This window comes from Bactrocera dorsalis, chromosome 5 (assembly GCF_023373825.1).
Source record: "Bactrocera dorsalis isolate Fly_Bdor chromosome 5, ASM2337382v1, whole genome shotgun sequence".
Classification (NCBI taxonomy): Eukaryota; Metazoa; Arthropoda; class Insecta; order Diptera; family Tephritidae; genus Bactrocera; species Bactrocera dorsalis.
The window spans coordinates 54,057,534-54,076,703 of record NC_064307.1 but is presented as its reverse complement, the minus strand read 5'-3'; the positions used below and the strand labels follow the sequence as shown (position 1 = coordinate 54,076,703).

The 19,170-nt window shown below is 38.3% G+C and overlaps 2 protein-coding genes across 3 annotated transcripts in view; one reads left to right on the top strand and one right to left on the bottom strand.

Moving 5' to 3' along the window:
- The first annotated feature begins 2 nt into the window (after positions 1–2).
- On the top strand, positions 3–3,795 carry LOC105233020 (membrane-bound transcription factor site-1 protease). The gene is made up of 6 exons (XM_011214951.4): positions 3–359; positions 425–925; positions 994–1,846; positions 1,929–2,668; positions 2,732–3,431; positions 3,542–3,795. Exons 1-6 carry the CDS (start codon positions 150–152, stop codon positions 3,712–3,714), a joined length of 3,177 nt encoding a protein of 1,058 aa, XP_011213253.2. The 5' UTR covers positions 3–149; the 3' UTR covers positions 3,715–3,795.
- A 3,607-nt stretch (positions 3,796–7,402) lies between these two features.
- The window catches only part of LOC125778799 (uncharacterized), a 209,016-nt gene continuing 197,248 nt past the window's right edge, over positions 7,403–19,170 (bottom strand). Inside the window, exon 3 of one of the 2 annotated variants that reach the window (XR_007422947.1) lies at positions 7,403–7,488. The gene's annotated coding sequence lies outside the window, so the exon portion shown is untranslated. Of the gene's footprint in view, positions 7,489–12,296; positions 12,383–19,170 lie in introns of those variants that run through there. The other variant, XR_007422946.1, reaches the window with a different exon arrangement.

Below are 19,170 nucleotides of genomic sequence, written 5' to 3'. Positions count from 1 at the left end.
TATATAAATTCTGAAATCATGAGTTACGATTTTCATTTAAGTGTTGTATTTGTACATTGCCTAAGAATAGAAAATATTATCTGGTAGCATTGTAGTTAGACTCTACTGATTGAGATGTAATCAAAACAAAACTGATAATATAAATAAATATGTTGTTTCTCGTCACGCGAATAATTTTATTTAGTTCTATATATACAAGCAATAAACATTTAAAAATATATGGTGTACAATGCACGCATGCTGAAGAAGTTAGATTTGAAAGTAAAATACTAGAAAATGAGTACATCGTACAATACCGGCATTACTATTTTCCTGCCGCAAGAAGGAAATATTTAAACGCTGCCTTTCGACGAGCTAATGTATATAATTACTTAAGACAATACAAGAAAATATAATATTTATTTTTTTATGTTTTATATTAAAGATTTTAGAATGGAATCTAGTTGAGCGGCTGAATGCTGCCCTTAATTACCCTAGCGATTTTGATCTGATAAAATTAGAATACAGCGATTTAGCGATCACACAAATATTACAGCTCGAATTGCATCCACTTGTTAAAAAAGTTTCGCCTCAGCGTAGCGTGGAAAGAATTTTAAATTATAATCAGACACGTGAACGTATAGGTCGGCAAATTTTACGTGCAATTCCAACACAAATCACAACTATGCTACAAGCTAATGTTTTGTGGGGCATGGGAATTACGGGCGCTGGCGTAAAGGTAGCCGTATTCGATACCGGCTTAGCAAAATCCCATCCACATTTTCGACGTGTTAAGGAACGCACCAACTGGACAAATGAGAAATCTTTAGACGATGGTGTCAGTCATGGCACATTTGTTGCCGGTGTTATTGCATCAGCTAAAGAATGCTTAGGACTGGCACCAGATGTAGAGCTGCATATATATAGAGTCTTCACTAATTCACAGGTAGCTGTAATTGTTTATAGTAAAAAGTTTTTTATAAATATTATTTGTTTATGCCCCAATTATAACAGGTTTCGTATACTTCATGGTTTTTGGACGCCTTCAATTATGCTATTTTTAAGAAAATCAAAGTGCTAAACTTAAGTATAGGCGGTCCCGATTTTTTGGATCATCCTTTTGTGGACAAAGTGCTCGAATTATCCGCTAATAAGGTTATAATGATTTCTGCAATAGGAAATGACGGTCCACTCTTTGGCACACTCAACAATCCCGGCGACCAGAGTGATGTCATAGGTGTTGGTGGTATTAATTTCGAACATAAAGTTGCCAAATTTAGTTCCAGAGGCATGACAACTTGGGAACTACCATGGGGCTATGGTAGACTGAAACCAGATATCGTTACATTTGGCAGTCAGGTTAAAGGCAGTAATGTTCATGGAGGCTGCCGTTCGCTATCTGGCACTTCGGTAGCTTCACCAGTTGTTGCTGGCGCTGTGGCTTTAATTGCTAGTGGTGCGTTATCGAAATTGAATCTCATTAATCCCTCGTCAATGAAACAGATATTGATGGAAGGCGCTGAACGTTTGCCAGATAACAATATGTTTGAACAGGGACATGGTAAATTAGATATCTTAAAGAGCATGCAATTACTCTTAACATATGAGCCCAAAATAACGCTTAGTCCTGAATATTTGGACACAACAGAAAGTTATATGTGGCCATACAGTTCGCAGCCGATTTACTATGGTAGTATGCCCATAATTGCAAATGTCACCATTTTAAATGGCATTGCAGTTACGGGCGTGATCAAAGATGCACCCCTCTGGCATCCACATACCGATAAGCACGGAAATGTTCTAAATGTTGCTGTGTCCTATTCTACGAATCTGTGGCCCTGGTCTGGCTGGATGTCGGTGCATATAGGTATTGAAAAAAAAAGAAATATACAAATATTAAAACAAGTACTTGGAAACAATTATTATTATTATTTCTTTTTGATTTTCAGTTGTAAATGAAAAAGGTGATAATTTTAAAGGAGTCGCTGAAGGTCATATTAGCCTAGAAATTGAGTGCTTACAAGAGCAACAAGAAAGCAAAATTGTGACCAAAATCGATTTTCCACTTAAAGTGACTGTCATACCAAAACCGCCCAGAAACAAACGCATAATATGGGATCAGTATCATAGTTTGAAATATCCGCCAGGCTATATACCGCGTGACAATCTGAAAATCAAATCTGATCCTTTAGATTGGCGCGCAGATCATCTACACACAAATTTTCGAGATTTATACACACATCTGCGAAATGCTGGCTATTATATAGATATCCTACGCATGCCATATACTTGTTTTAATGCTAGCGAGTATGGTACGCTACTTATCGTCGATTCGGAAGAAGAATTTTTTGATGCGGAAATCAAAAAAATCGAAAATGATGTTTACAATGAAGGTCTTAGTGTTGTTGTCTTTGCGGATTGGTATAATACAACTGTGATGAAGAAAATAAAATTTTTCGATGAAAATACACGGCAATGGTGGATACCGGACACCGGTGGTTCCAATATACCTGCACTCAATGAGCTTTTAAAACCGTATGGAATTGCTTTCAGTGACTTTATCGCAGAAGGATTTTTCGCAATGGGCGATCATTCCATGTATATAGCTAGCGGAACAACATTAGCGAAAATTCCACGAGGAAATGATGATATTGTTATTGGCGCCGAGCTCCACGATCAGGGATTTGAGGTAAATTTCGTAAACTTACTTGATATTTCATATAATAATTAAATAAATATATTCGCCTTTAAGATATTGGAAAATTCGAATACAGCTGACAATAAAAAAATATTCAAGCCTATACTTGGTCTCTTTCAAGCTCAAATTGAATTGCGCAAACAATATTTAACGGAAAATGCACAAACGGTGACTAGCTACGAAGAGAATAATGTCGAACAACCCAATATTGATGCAGAAATTTCTGCTGAAAGAAATCCCATATTAAATAAACGTATATTATTAAGCATTGATAAACAGAATAGACATGACAATGCGAACTCACTTAATAAGCTAACGGAAAATAATTCTAAAAACTTAAAAGGAATGCTCGAAACTTTGTCCATAATAAGTAGCAGTACAAGCGGGCGCATCGCAGTTTTTAGCGATTCAAATTGTTTGGACTCTATTCACCTGGAAAAATCATGTTTCTGGCTCCTAGATGCCATTCTGGAATATACTATGACTGCTTATAAATCGGAGGTGCTACAAAAACTAAATCGCATTGCCGAGTTTTATAACAATGATGAAGATCTGCTACCGCTACGTTTATACAGTAGTAATTTGCATTTGCATTCTAAAGTAATTGATTCGGTTAACAAATTCATCAAAAAAGAGACTGAAGCTTGCGAAACACTCAACTGGCTACAGCCGCTAGGTGTCAATGGATCGGCTATAAAACTTGCTACGAAGCGTTTAAAGCAAATCGACTTAAATTTATTAAAAGCTAGTAAAGGTAATGATATTTTTAAGAATTATGATAATCATTCTTAGAGTAGCAATATTTTTTAAAGAGGATTTTTTAATTATTTCTATTACTTTTAATAATTTTTATGGTTTTCGTAGATCACAAAGTCGTCGAGTTAATAAATCCAATAGTCGAAGCTAAACATAATACTTTGTCATTAGAGGAGGACGACGAGAGAACAATCAAACTATCTCTGCTATTCATTATGGTTTTGACAAGTATTGTTCTTATATTCTTTATAAAATGCTTTAGAAGAAAAAGTGGCATATAGTAGAACATATATAACATTTTTTTATATATTATTTATTTAAGCTATAATAATGCAAATCGCAACGTAGTGTTGCTAAATATATACATTGGTGTTTTTTCTTGTCAGGTTTACAGAATTGTTATATTTCGTTTCACTTTTAAAATGTAAGGCGAAGTTGATGGCTTGGTTGAGCTTTAACATACATACATATACCGCATATGGTGGTTCATACGTAACCTTAGATTCCAAATGGTATCAGGTTCTTACTAGACCATTTCTATTTCCAGTATTATGAACCGAATTGAAAAATAAAAAAAATTTAATCCCAAATGTGAATTATATCGGATAGGAAAAAACTTTTAATCCCAAGCTTATACGTAAAAATTAAAAAGGAACTTTTTAAAAAAAGCTTAAAAAAATAATAATTTCTAATAAAATATGAATATAGTTTAAGGGCCATCCATAAATTACGTCACACGAATTTAAGGACTTTTTAACCCCTCCCCCCGTCCTTGTCACATTTTGAACTGTGGATGGCCCCTTAGGTATTTTTGTCTTATTTGTATTTAGGTACTTCTAATTATAATCAGTTAAAAATATGAAACATACTATAAATGTTTTCATTTTCTTTGTATTTTATTCCTTTTTTTAACTGTTTCAAAATTTTTTTTACTTAATCTCGGAGACGCGTGTCTATTCGTATATATACAGTTAGTTCTGTCGAATGTTTATCACCTTGATGTTCGGAAGATAAATTTTTCTCTTCAGTACAAGCAAGTTTTTCGGTGGCTGTTTTACAATGGATTGAATATTATTCATTATGTAATCGTAAGCTCGCAGGTAGATTAATCCACAAAATTTAGCTGCACCTTTTAACTCTAATCCGAGGACTCTCATGACAATATAATTTATGTTACGATCTGCACACTTATCACACACCAAAACAATTTCGAAACCAAGTTTTCATTCAGAAGCGGTTTTAAACTTAACATTTCCGTTACAGATCTTACATTTCATATATTTAGTAATTGCTGCAAACAGTTATAAAATTTAAAGTGCGATACTCAACATACGGATCACACGGAACTGTGGTTTACTCTTGTTCTTTAATTTTTTTCGCTGAGGCACTGAAACTACTTTCACCCGATTCAGCTGCTTTTGGATTAAATACATTTTTGTGCTTTTTTGTTCTCGACTTACGTATGTTAAGAGATTTTCTCTGACAGACTTCTTTTTCGAGAAAAAATATTCACCATATATTTTCCAGTTTTTGGATATAAAAATAAAAGTGTGCATTTCACGCTTTTTCGAGGTAATCAGAAAGAGTTGTTTTTTATATTTTTTGCAGCACTTGGAAGTAAAAAGCGCGATTTTAGCTAAAAAAATCGAGGTTAATTTGTTAATAAAAAACAGAAAAAATGGAAAAAAACTCCATCTGATTACCTCGAGTAATACATTACCTTTAAAACACATATCAATTATTTAGTTTTAGATGATCCAGTAACGAGTTGTAATGCTCACCACTTTTTTTCAAGGCGCTTCTGGAGATTCACCGTCACAGACTTATTTATTAATATTTTTCATTGAAAATTTTTCTAATACATATACTTCAAAGTTGTACAATAATAATATAAAAGCACAAATATATCCTGTTTTTGCCTGACTACGCCAATAAAGAATAAGAACACATAGGTAACCTATTCGCTAACAAAAGTGCTTGTTACACTTAACAGACTGTTAAGAGAATTGATAATCAATGTATGTTATTATGTTAACTGAAAAATAAGAAACAACGTTAACTTCGGTTGCACCGAAGCTAAATACCCTTCACAGATGCATTTCTGTTAGTAACTATCTGTTCAGTTTGTATGGCAGCTATATGCTATAGTAATTCGATCTGAACAATTTTTTCGGAAATTACATTGTTGCCTTAAAAAATAATCTATACCAAATTTTGTGAATATATCTTGTCAAATGTGAAAGTTTTCCATACAAGAACTTGATTCCGATCGTTCAGTTTGTATGACGGCTATATGCTATAGTTAACCGATCTGAACAATTTCTTCAGAGATTATATTGTTACCTTAAGCAGTAATTCGTGCCAAATTTCGTGAAGATCAATTCGCACGTCAAATGCGAAAGTTTTCCATACTAACCCTTGACTCCGATCGCTCAGTTTGTATGGCAGCTATATGCTATAGTTAACCGATCTGAACAATTTCTTCGGAGATTACATTGTTGCTTTAGAAAATAATCTGTACCAAATTTGGTGAAGATACATTGTCAAATGTCAAAGTTTCCCATACAAGAACTTGATTCCGATCGTTCAGTTTATATGGCAGCTATATGTTATAGTGGTCCGATATCGGCCGTTGCGACAAATGAACAGCTTCTTGAAGAGAAAATGACGTTTGCAAAATTTCAAAAGGATATCTTAAAAACTGAGGGACTAGTTCGTATATATACAGACAGACAGACAGACGGACATGGCTAAATCGACTCAGCTCAACATACTGATAATTTATATGTATACTTTATAGGGTCTCCGACGCTTCCTTCTGGCTGTTACAAACATCGTGGCAAACTTAATATACCCTGTTCAGGGTATAATAACAAAAGCGATAAGCATATAAGGGTAATTAAGAAAAATACAGCATGCCATATTTGCAATTGGTTAGAATGAGGAACCCATTGAACATCAAATGCCGATGTGTTACTTTTTTCCACTCTCTGAACGAACGTAACAAAGAGTTTAACGTACTTACTTATTATTTCGTGATTAAATTTAAAATAACTAAAATGAAACTGCATATGTAAATGAACTGTGTTGTCTCTTCGAAATTCTCCTAGAAATGAAAACGGACCGTTGTTGGATCGTATATTTTTCCATTATGAAATGGCAAACCTTACTGAAGAGAAATGTCAAAACAGCAAAAAAGTATGGCGTCGCACATTGGGATATCTGTGGCCGAAATTCAAAAATTTCATGTTGTCTGATTTGAATGAAAATTTCACAGTTTGTTACCAACTATCTTTTCCCAAAGTATTAGGATTCTATCTGCATTAGTTTTTTGTCCAGAAATACCCAAAGTTGGTGAATGTAGAGAACATCAAAATTAGCAAAAAATTTACTCAAAAGTCAAATCATTGATACTGTTACGAATTTACTCTTTGCTAGTTTTACTTTACTAGGTTCGTATCTCTGGATTGGCAAATAAAACTAAAACTGTTTAATTTAATTTACTCTTAGCACTGGTTGATTACGTTGGCGCTGCCACGGCTTATATAGCCACACACTTCTCGCTGATGCCGACGTGTCCTTCTAGAATATTGCGTCTGGAAATTACCAGAACATAATGCTATACGGCGCCAAACGCAAGCAGACAGCCGCGGCGCCAGACTCAGCAATTGTTGAAGCAGACAAGCAGACAGTGCGGCGCCAGATGTCTACAACAAGACAAATGCTATTCCATATACCTACAGCTATTGTTCATAATAAGGGATGCATATAGCAATACAAATATAACTTAATACTACTTTTTGTAACACTGCCCTCCACTAAAGCCTAATCGTCCCGATTAGGCACAAATCCTCTTGAACCAAATGGAGCAAGCCTCTCCAAATGTACTACTTTCATTTTACATCGTGCTTTCCCATTTCTTTGTATGCGGTATACCACGTCATTAAGTCGTTTCATCACCATATAGGGTCCTTCCCAGGCTGTCTGCAGTTTCGGGGACAAGCCTTTCTTTCGAAGTGGATTGTACAACAGGACCAGATCACCTTCTTCAAAACCTTTTGAATTTGCCGCTTGATCGAACCGGTCCTTCATCTTAATGGTCATCAGATGCGTATGCTGTCTTACCATTAGATGCAATTCATTCATTTCTTCCTTTAAGGCAGAACAATAATCTCCATCATTTCTTACAGCTGTAGGACTCGTTCCAAACTTAAGATCAGCAGGGAGTCGCAGATCAGATCCGAAAATAATCTTTGCTGGCGTGTAACCAGTTGTCTCGTGCTTCGCTGAACGATACGTCAGCAGGAACATCTGGATGCACTTGTCCCAATTCCGTTGGTCTTTATCAACGATTTTCCGCAGATGTTCTTCGAGCGTTCGGTTGAATCTCTCTACCATCCCATCTGATTGTGGGTGTAACGCTGTTGTCCGTGTCTTGTGGATGCCCAATAATGTACAGACTTCTTGGAAAATGGAAGATTCGAAATTCCTGCCTTGATCTGAGTGTAATTCGACGGGCACTCCGAACCTTGTTATCCAATTTCCTACAAACGCTTCGGCTACTGTCTTCGCTTCTTGGTTTGGTAAGGCATATACTTCTGGCCATTTACTGAAATAGTCCATGACAACCAGTAGATATTTGTTTCCGGCCGTACTGGTTGGGAACGGACCTGCAACATCCATTGCGACTCGTTCAAATGGCAATCCCACGTTGTACTGTTGTAGCCTACCGCGACTTTTGGCTTTAGGACCTTTAGCTGCCATGCACTCTACGCAATTACTTATCCATTCTGCTATGGAATCTCGACAACCGATCCAGTAGAACCGTTGTTTAATCTTCTCTATAGTTTTTGTAATCCCAAGGTGCCCCCTACTAGGTCCATTGTGATATTCTTTCAACACTTTCGGGATCCTGGACTTCGGTACTACTTAGCAGACGAGACTGTTTGCCATCTTCGCTTTCCCAGGTACGATGAAGGTATCCATTAACGAGGTTTATGCTGTTCTATTGGGCCCAATATGCTTTTGCCGTTGGACTCTCGTTACTTATTTGTTCCTTTGGTGGTCGTACCCCATTTTCTTTGGCTATTATCAGCTTTGCAAGATCAGGGTCCTCCAGCTGATTGATTCTGATGCGGTGAGGAGTCCAATCATCTTCAGGTTCTATATTCAGTAATCGCACGTCGATTATACCTTCTTTTCCTTCTGATTTGGAGCAATGTTTACATTCCAGTGGACAAGGGCGACGTGATAATGCATCCGCATTTTTGTGGTGAATCCCCTTTCGGTGTTCCGTTTCGAAGTCATAATTCTGTAATCTTTCGATCCATCGTGCAATTTGGCCTTCCAGATTCTTAAACTATAATAACCATTTTAATGCTGCATGATCAGTCCTCAGCAAGAATCGTTGTCCATACAAATACTTGTGGAAATGTCTTACACATTCCACCATAGCTAGTAGTTCTTTTCGCGTCACACAGTAGTTTTTCTCTGGTTTCCCGAGCACTCTGCTGTAATACCCAATTACTCTTTTTTGTCCATCGATGAGCTGAGACAGAACACCTTCAATTCCATAAGCGCTCGCATCTGTATCCAGGATGAATTTCTTTCCAGGTATTGGATAAGCTAACATCGGCGCCGTACAAAGTAGTTCTTTCAGCTGCTCAAACGCTTTTTCTTGTTCCAACTGCTATACAAACGGGCGATTCTTCTTTGTTAAATCATGTAAACTTCTAGCCACGTTCGCAAATCCAGGTACAAAACGGCGGTAATACGTGCATAAGCCAAGGAAGCTGCGGAGTTCATGTATGTTGGTGGGTCGAGGCCAATCTTTGACTGCTTTTATTTTTCCTTCCTCGGTGTGAATCCCCTCAGTTGACACTTTATGTCCGAGATATGTGACCTGCTTCTTCCATAATGAACACTTTTTGGGATTCAAGCGTAATCCGGCTGATGCTATTCGCTGAAAGACTTCCTCTAGATTTTTCAGATGAACATCAAAACTTTTTCCCATGATGATAATGTCATCAAGATACACCAAACATGTCTTCCAGTTGAGTCCTTTTAACACATGTTCCATCAGTCGCTCAAACGTTGCAGGCGCATTACATAACCCAAATGGCATCACAGAGAATTCCCATAGCCCGTCGCCCATACTGAAAGCGGTCTTTTCACGGTCACGTTCATCAATCTCGACTTGCCAATATCCACTTTGTAGATCTAATGTAGAAAACCATTTCGCTCCAGACAAGGTGTCTAATGTATCGTCGATTCTCGGTAGAGGATAACTGTCTTTCTTTGTGACATCATTCAACTTCCTATAATCTACGCAAAAACGGGTGATACCATCTTTCTTTTTAACTAAGACGATAGGTGAGCTCCATGGACTTATTGAAGGTTCGATTACACCGTTTTTGTGCATGTCTTCAATAATTTTGTTAGCATCCTCACGTTTTGCTAATGGATTTGGTTTAGCGTCTCCAGTATTTATGCGATGTTTGACAATGCCGGTTCTTCCTGTGTTGTTTCCTTCGTTTGCAAATATGGATGCGTATTTTTCTAATAGTTTTTCTGCTTTTAATTTTTCATTTCCATGCAGTTCGTTCAGCAAATTGTTTAGGAGTGTAGGACTTATCTGCTGTGGCTCACTAGCAGGTTTCTGTTGTGACCGTTCGCATCTTGCTATTGCACTTATATTCTGGCACTGTCCAATTACCGCTCCTTTCTTCAGACTTATAGGCGTGTTGAATTCATTCACTACTCTGACCGGAATGGTGGCGTCTTCTCTAGTTTTCACAAGCGTTCTTCCTACCAATATGGGTGTATCTATTTTTGTTGGTTCCACAATCCACAATTCTTCAGTCCCACCTCCTCCATTCACTTTAGCCCATACAATCGCCTCAGATTTTGGTGGAATACTCTGATTATCATCAACAATCACCCTCTTACTTTCAACGTTGGTCACATATCCGGTGTTTATAGGCATCTCCATGTTCTGGCAAAACAGCATTTGCTTGTTTAAATCCAAAGTAACCCCGTGATCAATCATGAAATCTACTCCCATTATAATTTCATCCGTGATTTCTGCTACGATGAAGGTGTGATTAACTTCCAGGGTACCAATCATCACTTCGCAAAACACTTTTCCCGCTTCCTCCCCGGTGGCCGTTCGAAGCTTGCAACCGACTAATGGTTCAACCTTCTTTTTGGCAATGCATATGTGGCGCGTTTGGTGTCCACATCACAAATTCCATTTATGAAACATTGAATTTTTACCCTCTCAATGTAATCCACAGCTGCATCTGCATTTGCCAAATGAGCCAGTCGTTCTATTTCAGTTGCAAACTCTTGCAATGACTCGTTCATCTTCTGACCCCTATTTTGCAGTTCGATCTGGTATATTTGTTTCCGGTGCTCACTACCATATCGTCTTTCTATCGCACTCATCAATGCCTCATAGTTGTCCCGTTCACAGTCTGGAATAGTCTGAAGGATTTCTGCCGCAGGTCCTTTCAATGATACAAACAAGGACGCCACTTTGTCCGCTGCATTCCAGTTATTGGCCATTGCTGTCTTTTCAAACTGAAGTTAGAAAATTTGAAATGGAATACTTCCATTGTATGTGGGTGCCTTCAACCTTTGATTATTTGTGGATGGTGCAGGGCCATGTAGCTGCAGTTCTCGCACACGATTACTTAATTGAAGAACTTCTGATTTTAAATTTTCTTCCTCATTTTTTTAAAGTGCTTAATTCGTCTTCAAATTTTGACAATTTCTCTTGCACTTGTTTTTGTAGTTGTGTAGTATTTTCCGTAATCTGTTGAACCAAACGCTTTTCTAACTGCGTATTATTTTCAGTCATTTGTTGTGTAAGGCAGGACTTTAACTGTGATGTATTTTCAGCTATTTGCTGTGCCAGACGATTTTCTGTTTGCACTGCATTTTCTGCTATTTGTGATGTATTTTCAGCTATTATTTGCTTAATAGCCACTAACAGCATGTTCGTGCCTGCACTTGATGATGTTCGTTGTTCTTCTACTTTTTCTTCTACCTTTGTAGAAGTTTCTGGCCCATTAAATTTAAACTCGTCCACATTAATTCCATCCGCTTCAATTGCTTCACGTAATCGTGCCTGCAGATCCGCCTTTTGCCCGCTTATCGGCAAATTACGCTCCTCCAGTTCCTTTTTTAATTGCTGAATTCTCAATTCTCCGAATTTAACCATCTTGAATTTGGATTATTTGACAATCCCACTTCTGACACCAATTGTTACGAATTTACTCTTTGCTAGTTTTACTTTACTAGGTTCGTATCTCTGGATTGGCAAATAAAACTAAAACTGTTTAATTTAATTCAACAACTCTTTATTTCACAACTCGTCTACACTATATCAGTTTACTCTTAGCACTGGTTGATTACGTTGGCGCTGCCACGGCTTATATAGCCACGCACTTCTCGCTGATGCCGACGTGTCCTTCTAGAATATTGCGTCTGGAAATTACCAGAACATAATGCTATACGGCGCCAAACGCAAGCAGACAGCCGCGGCGCCAGACTCAGCAATTGTTGAAGCAGACAAGCAGACAGTGCGGCGCCAGATGTCTACAACAAGACAAATGCTATTCCATATACCTACAGCTATTGTTCATAATAAGGGATGCATATAGCAATACAAATATAACTTAATACTACTTTTTGTAACACTGCCCTCCACTAAAGCCTAATCGTCCCGATTAGGCACAAATCCTCTTGAACCAAATGGAGCAAGCCTCTCCAAATGTACTACTTTCATTTTACATCGTGCTTTCCCATTTCTTTGTATGCGGTATACCACGTCATTAAGTCGTTTCATCACCATATAGGGTCCTTCCCAGGCTGTCTGCAGTTTCGGGGACAAGCCTTTCTTTCGAAGTGGATTGTACAACAGGACCAGATCACCTTCTTCAAAACCTTTTGAATTTGCCGCTTGATCGAACCGGTCCTTCATCTTAATGGTCATCAGATGCGTATGCTGTCTTACCATTAGATGCAATTCATTCATTTCTTCCTTTAAGGCAGAACAATAATCTCCATCATTTCTTACAGCTGTAGGACTCGTTCCAAACTTAAGATCAGCAGGGAGTCGCAGATCAGATCCGAAAATAATCTTTGCTGGCGTGTAACCAGTTGTCTCGTGCTTCGCTGAACGATACGTCAGCAGGAACATCTGGATGCACTTGTCCCAATTCCGTTGGTCTTTATCAACGATTTTCCGCAGATGTTCTTCGAGCGTTCGGTTGAATCTCTCTACCATCCCATCTGATTGTGGGTGTAACGCTGTTGTCCGTGTCTTGTGGATGCCCAATAATGTACAGACTTCTTGGAAAATGGAAGATTCGAAATTCCTGCCTTGATCTGAGTGTAATTCGACGGGCACTCCGAACCTTGTTATCCAATTTCCTACAAACGCTTCGGCTACTGTCTTCGCTTCTTGGTTTGGTAAGGCATATACTTCTGGCCATTTACTGAAATAGTCCATGACAACCAGTAGATATTTGTTTCCGGCCGTACTGGTTGGGAACGGACCTGCAACATCCATTGCGACTCGTTCAAATGGCAATCCCACGTTGTACTGTTGTAGCCTACCGCGACTTTTGGCTTTAGGACCTTTAGCTGCCATGCACTCTACGCAATTACTTATCCATTCTGCTATGGAATCTCGACAACCGATCCAGTAGAACCGTTGTTTAATCTTCTCTATAGTTTTTGTAATCCCAAGGTGCCCCCTACTAGGTCCATTGTGATATTCTTTCAACACTTTCGGGATCCTGGACTTCGGTACTACTTAGCAGACGAGACTGTTTGCCATCTTCGCTTTCCCAGGTACGATGAAGGTATCCATTAACGAGGTTTATGCTGTTCTATTGGGCCCAATATGCTTTTGCCGTTGGACTCTCGTTACTTATTTGTTCCTTTGGTGGTCGTACCCCATTTTCTTTGGCTATTATCAGCTTTGCAAGATCAGGGTCCTCCAGCTGATTGATTCTGATGCGGTGAGGAGTCCAATCATCTTCAGGTTCTATATTCAGTAATCGCACGTCGATTATACCTTCTTTTCCTTCTGATTTGGAGCAATGTTTACATTCCAGTGGACAAGGGCGACGTGATAATGCATCCGCATTTTTGTGGTGAATCCCCTTTCGGTGTTCCGTTTCGAAGTCATAATTCTGTAATCTTTCGATCCATCGTGCAATTTGGCCTTCCAGATTCTTAAACTATAATAACCATTTTAATGCTGCATGATCAGTCCTCAGCAAGAATCGTTGTCCATACAAATACTTGTGGAAATGTCTTACACATTCCACCATAGCTAGTAGTTCTTTTCGCGTCACACAGTAGTTTTTCTCTGGTTTCCCGAGCACTCTGCTGTAATACCCAATTACTCTTTTTTGTCCATCGATGAGCTGAGACAGAACACCTTCAATTCCATAAGCGCTCGCATCTGTATCCAGGATGAATTTCTTTCCAGGTATTGGATAAGCTAACATCGGCGCCGTACAAAGTAGTTCTTTCAGCTGCTCAAACGCTTTTTCTTGTTCCAACTGCTATACAAACGGGCGATTCTTCTTTGTTAAATCATGTAAACTTCTAGCCACGTTCGCAAATCCAGGTACAAAACGGCGGTAATACGTGCATAAGCCAAGGAAGCTGCGGAGTTCATGTATGTTGGTGGGTCGAGGCCAATCTTTGACTGCTTTTATTTTTCCTTCCTCGGTGTGAATCCCCTCAGTTGACACTTTATGTCCGAGATATGTGACATGCTTCTTCCATAATGAACACTTTTTGGGATTCAAGCGTAATCCGGCTGATGCTATTCGCTGAAAGACTTCCTCTAGATTTTTCAGATGAACATCAAAACTTTTTCCCATGATGATAATGTCATCAAGATACACCAAACATGTCTTCCAGTTGAGTCCTTTTAACACATGTTCCATCAGTCGCTCAAACGCTGCAGGCGCATTACATAACCCAAATGGCATCACAGAGAATTCCCATAGCCCGTCGCCCATACTGAAAGCGGTCTTTTCACGGTCACGTTCATCAATCTCGACTTGCCAATATCCACTTTGTAGATCTAATGTAGAAAACCATTTCGCTCCAGACAAGGTGTCTAATGTATCGTCGATTCTCGGTAGAGGATAACTGTCTTTCTTTGTGACATCATTCAACTTCCTATAATCTACGCAAAAACGGGTGCTACCATCTTTCTTTTTAACTAAGACGATAGGTGAGCTCCATGGACTTATTGAAGGTTCGATTACACCGTTTTTGTGCATGTCTTCAATAATTTTGTTAGCATCCTCACGTTTTGCTAATGGATTTGGTTTAGCGTCTCCAGTATTTATGCGATGTTTGACAATGCCGGTTCTTCCTGTGTTGTTTCCTTCGTTTGCAAATATGGATGCGTATTTTTCTAATAGTTTTTCTGCTTTTAATTTTTCATTTCCATGCAGTTCGTTCAGCAAATTGTTTAGGAGTGTAGGACTTATCTGCTGTGGCTCACTAGCAGGTTTCTGTTGTGACCGTTCGCATCTTGCTATTGCACTTATATTCTGGCACTGTCCAATTACCGCTCCTTTCTTCAGACTTATAGGCGTGTTGAATTCATTCACTACTCTGACCGGAATGGTGGCGTCTTCTCTAGTTTTCACAAGCGTTCTTCCTACCAATATGGGTGTATCTATTTTTGTTGGTTCCACAATCCACAATTCTTCAGTCCCACCTCCTCCATTCACTTTAGCCCATACAATCGCCTCAGATTTTGGTGGAATACTCTGATTATCATCAACAATCACCCTCTTACTTTCAACGTTGGTCACATATTCGGTGTTTATAGGCATCTCCATGTTCTGGCAAAACAGCATTTGCTTGTTTAAATCCAAAGTAACCCCGTGATCAATCATGAAATCTACTCCCATTATAATTTCATCCGTGATTTCTGCTACGATGAAGGTGTGATTAACTTCCAGGGTACCAATCATCACTTCGCAAAACACTTTTCCCGCTTCCTCCCCGGTGGCCGTTCGAAGCTTGCAACCGACTAATGGTTCAACCTTCTTTTTGGCAATGCATATGTGGCGCGTTTGGTGTCCACATCACAAATTCCATTTATGAAACATTGAATTTTTACCCTCTCAATGTAATCCACAGCTGCATCTGCATTTGCCAAATGAGCCAGTCGTTCTATTTCAGTTGCAAACTCTTGCAATGACTCGTTCATCTTCTGACCCCTATTTTGCAGTTCGATCTGGTATATTTGTTTCCGGTGCTCACTACCATATCGTCTTTCTATCGCACTCATCAATGCCTCATAGTTGTCCCGTTCACAGTCTGGAATAGTCTGAAGGATTTCTGCCGCAGGTCCTTTCAATGATACAAACAAGGACGCCACTTTGTCCGCTGCATTCCAGTTATTGGCCATTGCTGTCTTTTCAAACTGAAGTTAGAAAATTTGAAATGGAATACTTCCATCGTATGTGGGTGCCTTCAATCTTTGATTATTTGTTGATGGTGCAGGGCCATGTAGCTGCAGTTCTCGCACACGATTACTTAATTGAAGAACTTCTCATTTTAAATTTTCTTCCTCATTTTTTTAAAGTGCTTAATTCGTCTTCAAATTTTGACAATTTCTCTTGCACTTGTTTTTGTAGTTGTGTAGTATTTTCCGTAATCTGTTGAACCAAACGCTTTTCTAACTGCGTATTATTTTCAGTCATTTGTTGTGTAAGGCAGGACTTTAACTGTGATGTATTTTCAGCTATTTGCTGTGCCAGACGATTTTCTGTTTGCACTGCATTTTCTGCTATTTGTGATGTATTTTTAGCTATTATTTGCTTAATAGCCACTAACAGCATGTTCGTGCCTGCACTTGATGATGTTCGTTGTTCTTCTACTTTTTCTTCTACCTTTGTACAAGCTTCTGGTCCATTAAATTCGAACTCGTCCACATTAATTCCATCCGCTTCCATTGCTTCACGTAATCGTGCCTGCAGATCCGCCTTTTGCCCGCTTATCGGCAAATTACGCTCCTCCAGTTCCTTTTTTAATTGCTGAATTCTCAATTCTCCGAATTTAACCATCTTGAATTTGGATTATTTGACAATCCCACTTCTGACACCAATTGTTACGAATTTACTCTTTGCTAGTTTTACTTTACTAGGTTCGTATCTCTGGATTGGCAAATAAAACTAAAACTGTTTAATTTAATTCAACAACTCTTTATTTCACAACTCGTCTACACTATATCAGTTTACTCTTAGCACTGGTTGATTACGTTGGCGCTGCCACGGCTTATATAGCCACGCACTTCTCGCTGATGCCGACGTGTCCTTCTAGAATATTGCGTCTGGAAATTACCAGAACATAATGCTATACGGCGCCAAACGCAAGCAGACAGCCGCGGCGCCAGACTCAGCAATTGTTGAAGCAGACAAGCAGACAGTGCGGCGCCAGATGTCTATTGTTTCGACAAGCAGACAGCCGCGGCGCCAGATGTCTACAACAAGACAAATGCTATTCCATATACCTACAGCTATTGTTCATAATAAGGGATGCATATAGTAATACAAATACAACTTAATACTACTTTTTGTAACAATACAATAAAACAACTATTGAAATTCAACTTTGTTATTATTTTTCATTTATAATTTGTATCAAAGAAAAAATTTGCATCAAAATCCATTGAAAAAAATAATGCATAAAAAATTTTGTGGAACAACATAATTTGGACGTCAAAATTTCAATGTTCTTCAAATTCAAAGTGGTTCATCTTTTTAGCGCTGTCAAAGGAAAAGTACTCACGTTCTCTCAATGACCACTTATACAGCTTTGTTTTGTATGCGCTCCAAATAAAAATCGGTATCCATGACTTATGAATGTCTGCTACTCTGAAACCAAAGTAGTGCAGATACGCATCTTTGAGCGCATTTGTTATTATTTTGCCACTTGTTTTAATCATATAACTACCACAAACGTAACAAAAACACTTTGAATCAACTTTGCAACACTGTCTCTGCATTTTTATTTGCTCTAATCACTTATTTTATTTTATTGCTACAGTTGAAATGACTTATCAAGCAGTGCCTGTAAGATTGGGAGAATTTTCCTCAATCGGTATTTAATTGCTGTGCTTGTAAACTGTGCTTGTAACAGCAGAATGGTGCTATCATGCAAGAACTCGGAAACAACAATCAATCTTAAAAAACTAAATTCAGCATATCAAATATAGTTAAGAATCGTTTTTACCTGCTCAGATCCAAAAGTTGACCTGAATTTGTAAACTTGTGTTATCAAATGCGGTACCTTATTAAATTATATTGAAGATCTTGTACATGCATAATTCTATTAATATATTTTAATCGCGGCAACGAAATTTATAATAAAATTATCCTTAAATGAGAACTGTATGATAAACCGAATCGAAGAGGCTAAATTTATTAAATTCAGTTGACGTGGAAAACTCAACCAGAGGATCGAAATTCTTCACATTAGGGATATGAGGTTTAGACAGATTTTATGCATATTTGGTAGTAAATCAAGATTTTCATTTTCAAGAAAACATGTCCATAGTATAATTTTTTTAAAAGTTGTAAAGTCAGGTGGAAAGTCGGAAACTATTATCTTTACTATATTGGGGCCAGAGATAGGGACATACTGATTTCACTAACTTTAGCATTGCTCGGATATATTCAAGAACATATTTTCGAGCTCATATTCAGCAAAAGGTTTGTTACAATAACGGAAATCACTACATATATGTAGTATATGGGGATTTGGAAATAGGTGTAGTATTGACTCAATTTTATCTATTACGACATATTATTAATAGAAAAATATACTTTCTTAGTTATATTAAGGTACTTCTGATGGTTGTTTGAAAATTCTGTTATTAGTTAAGCACACGGATGAACCGTTAGGGGAAAAACATGCTTAAATTAATTAAGATAACTCATATACCCCGCAAAACGAATTCGGCTGTGCAAATTGACGTTGAGCAATATCAAAAGCTCCGTCAGGATCAGGAAGGACCTCTCCGAACCGTTCGATACCAAACGGGGTTTCAGACAAGGCGTCTCCCTTTCATGCGACTTGTTCAATGTACTGTTGGAGAAAATAAATCGATCTGCAAAACTAAATAGAGAAGGTACCATCTTCTATAAGAGTGTAAAGCTGCTGGCGTGCGCTTGCTTTCTCTTGAATGGATAAGGAAGCTAATCAAATGGGTCTGGTAATGCACTAGGGCAACACGAAATATCTCCTGTCATCAAACTAACAGTCATCGCACTCGCGTCTTGGCTCCCACCGGACTGTTGTAGCTTCGAAGTCGTTGATAATTTCGTCTATCTTAAAACCAGAATTAACAGCAACACCAATGTCAGCCTCGAAATCCGCAGAATAACTCTTGGGCTCGGACTGAGTAGGGAATTGAGTTGTAAAGCCCTCTCGACGTGCAAAGACCAAAGTCTATAAGTCGCTCATTATGACAACATCTGATGAGTCGAAGTTACGAGTTTTCAAGAGAAAAGTTCTGCGGAAGATTTACGGTCCTTTGGTATTAGCCACGGCGAATATGGTATTCGATGGAACGAAGAGCTGTATGAGTTATGTGACGAAATTAGTACGTCAATGAAGAAGAATAATAACTCATGTATGACCGTTATATGGGCTATAAAGTCAGCCAGAAGTTCGAAAATCTT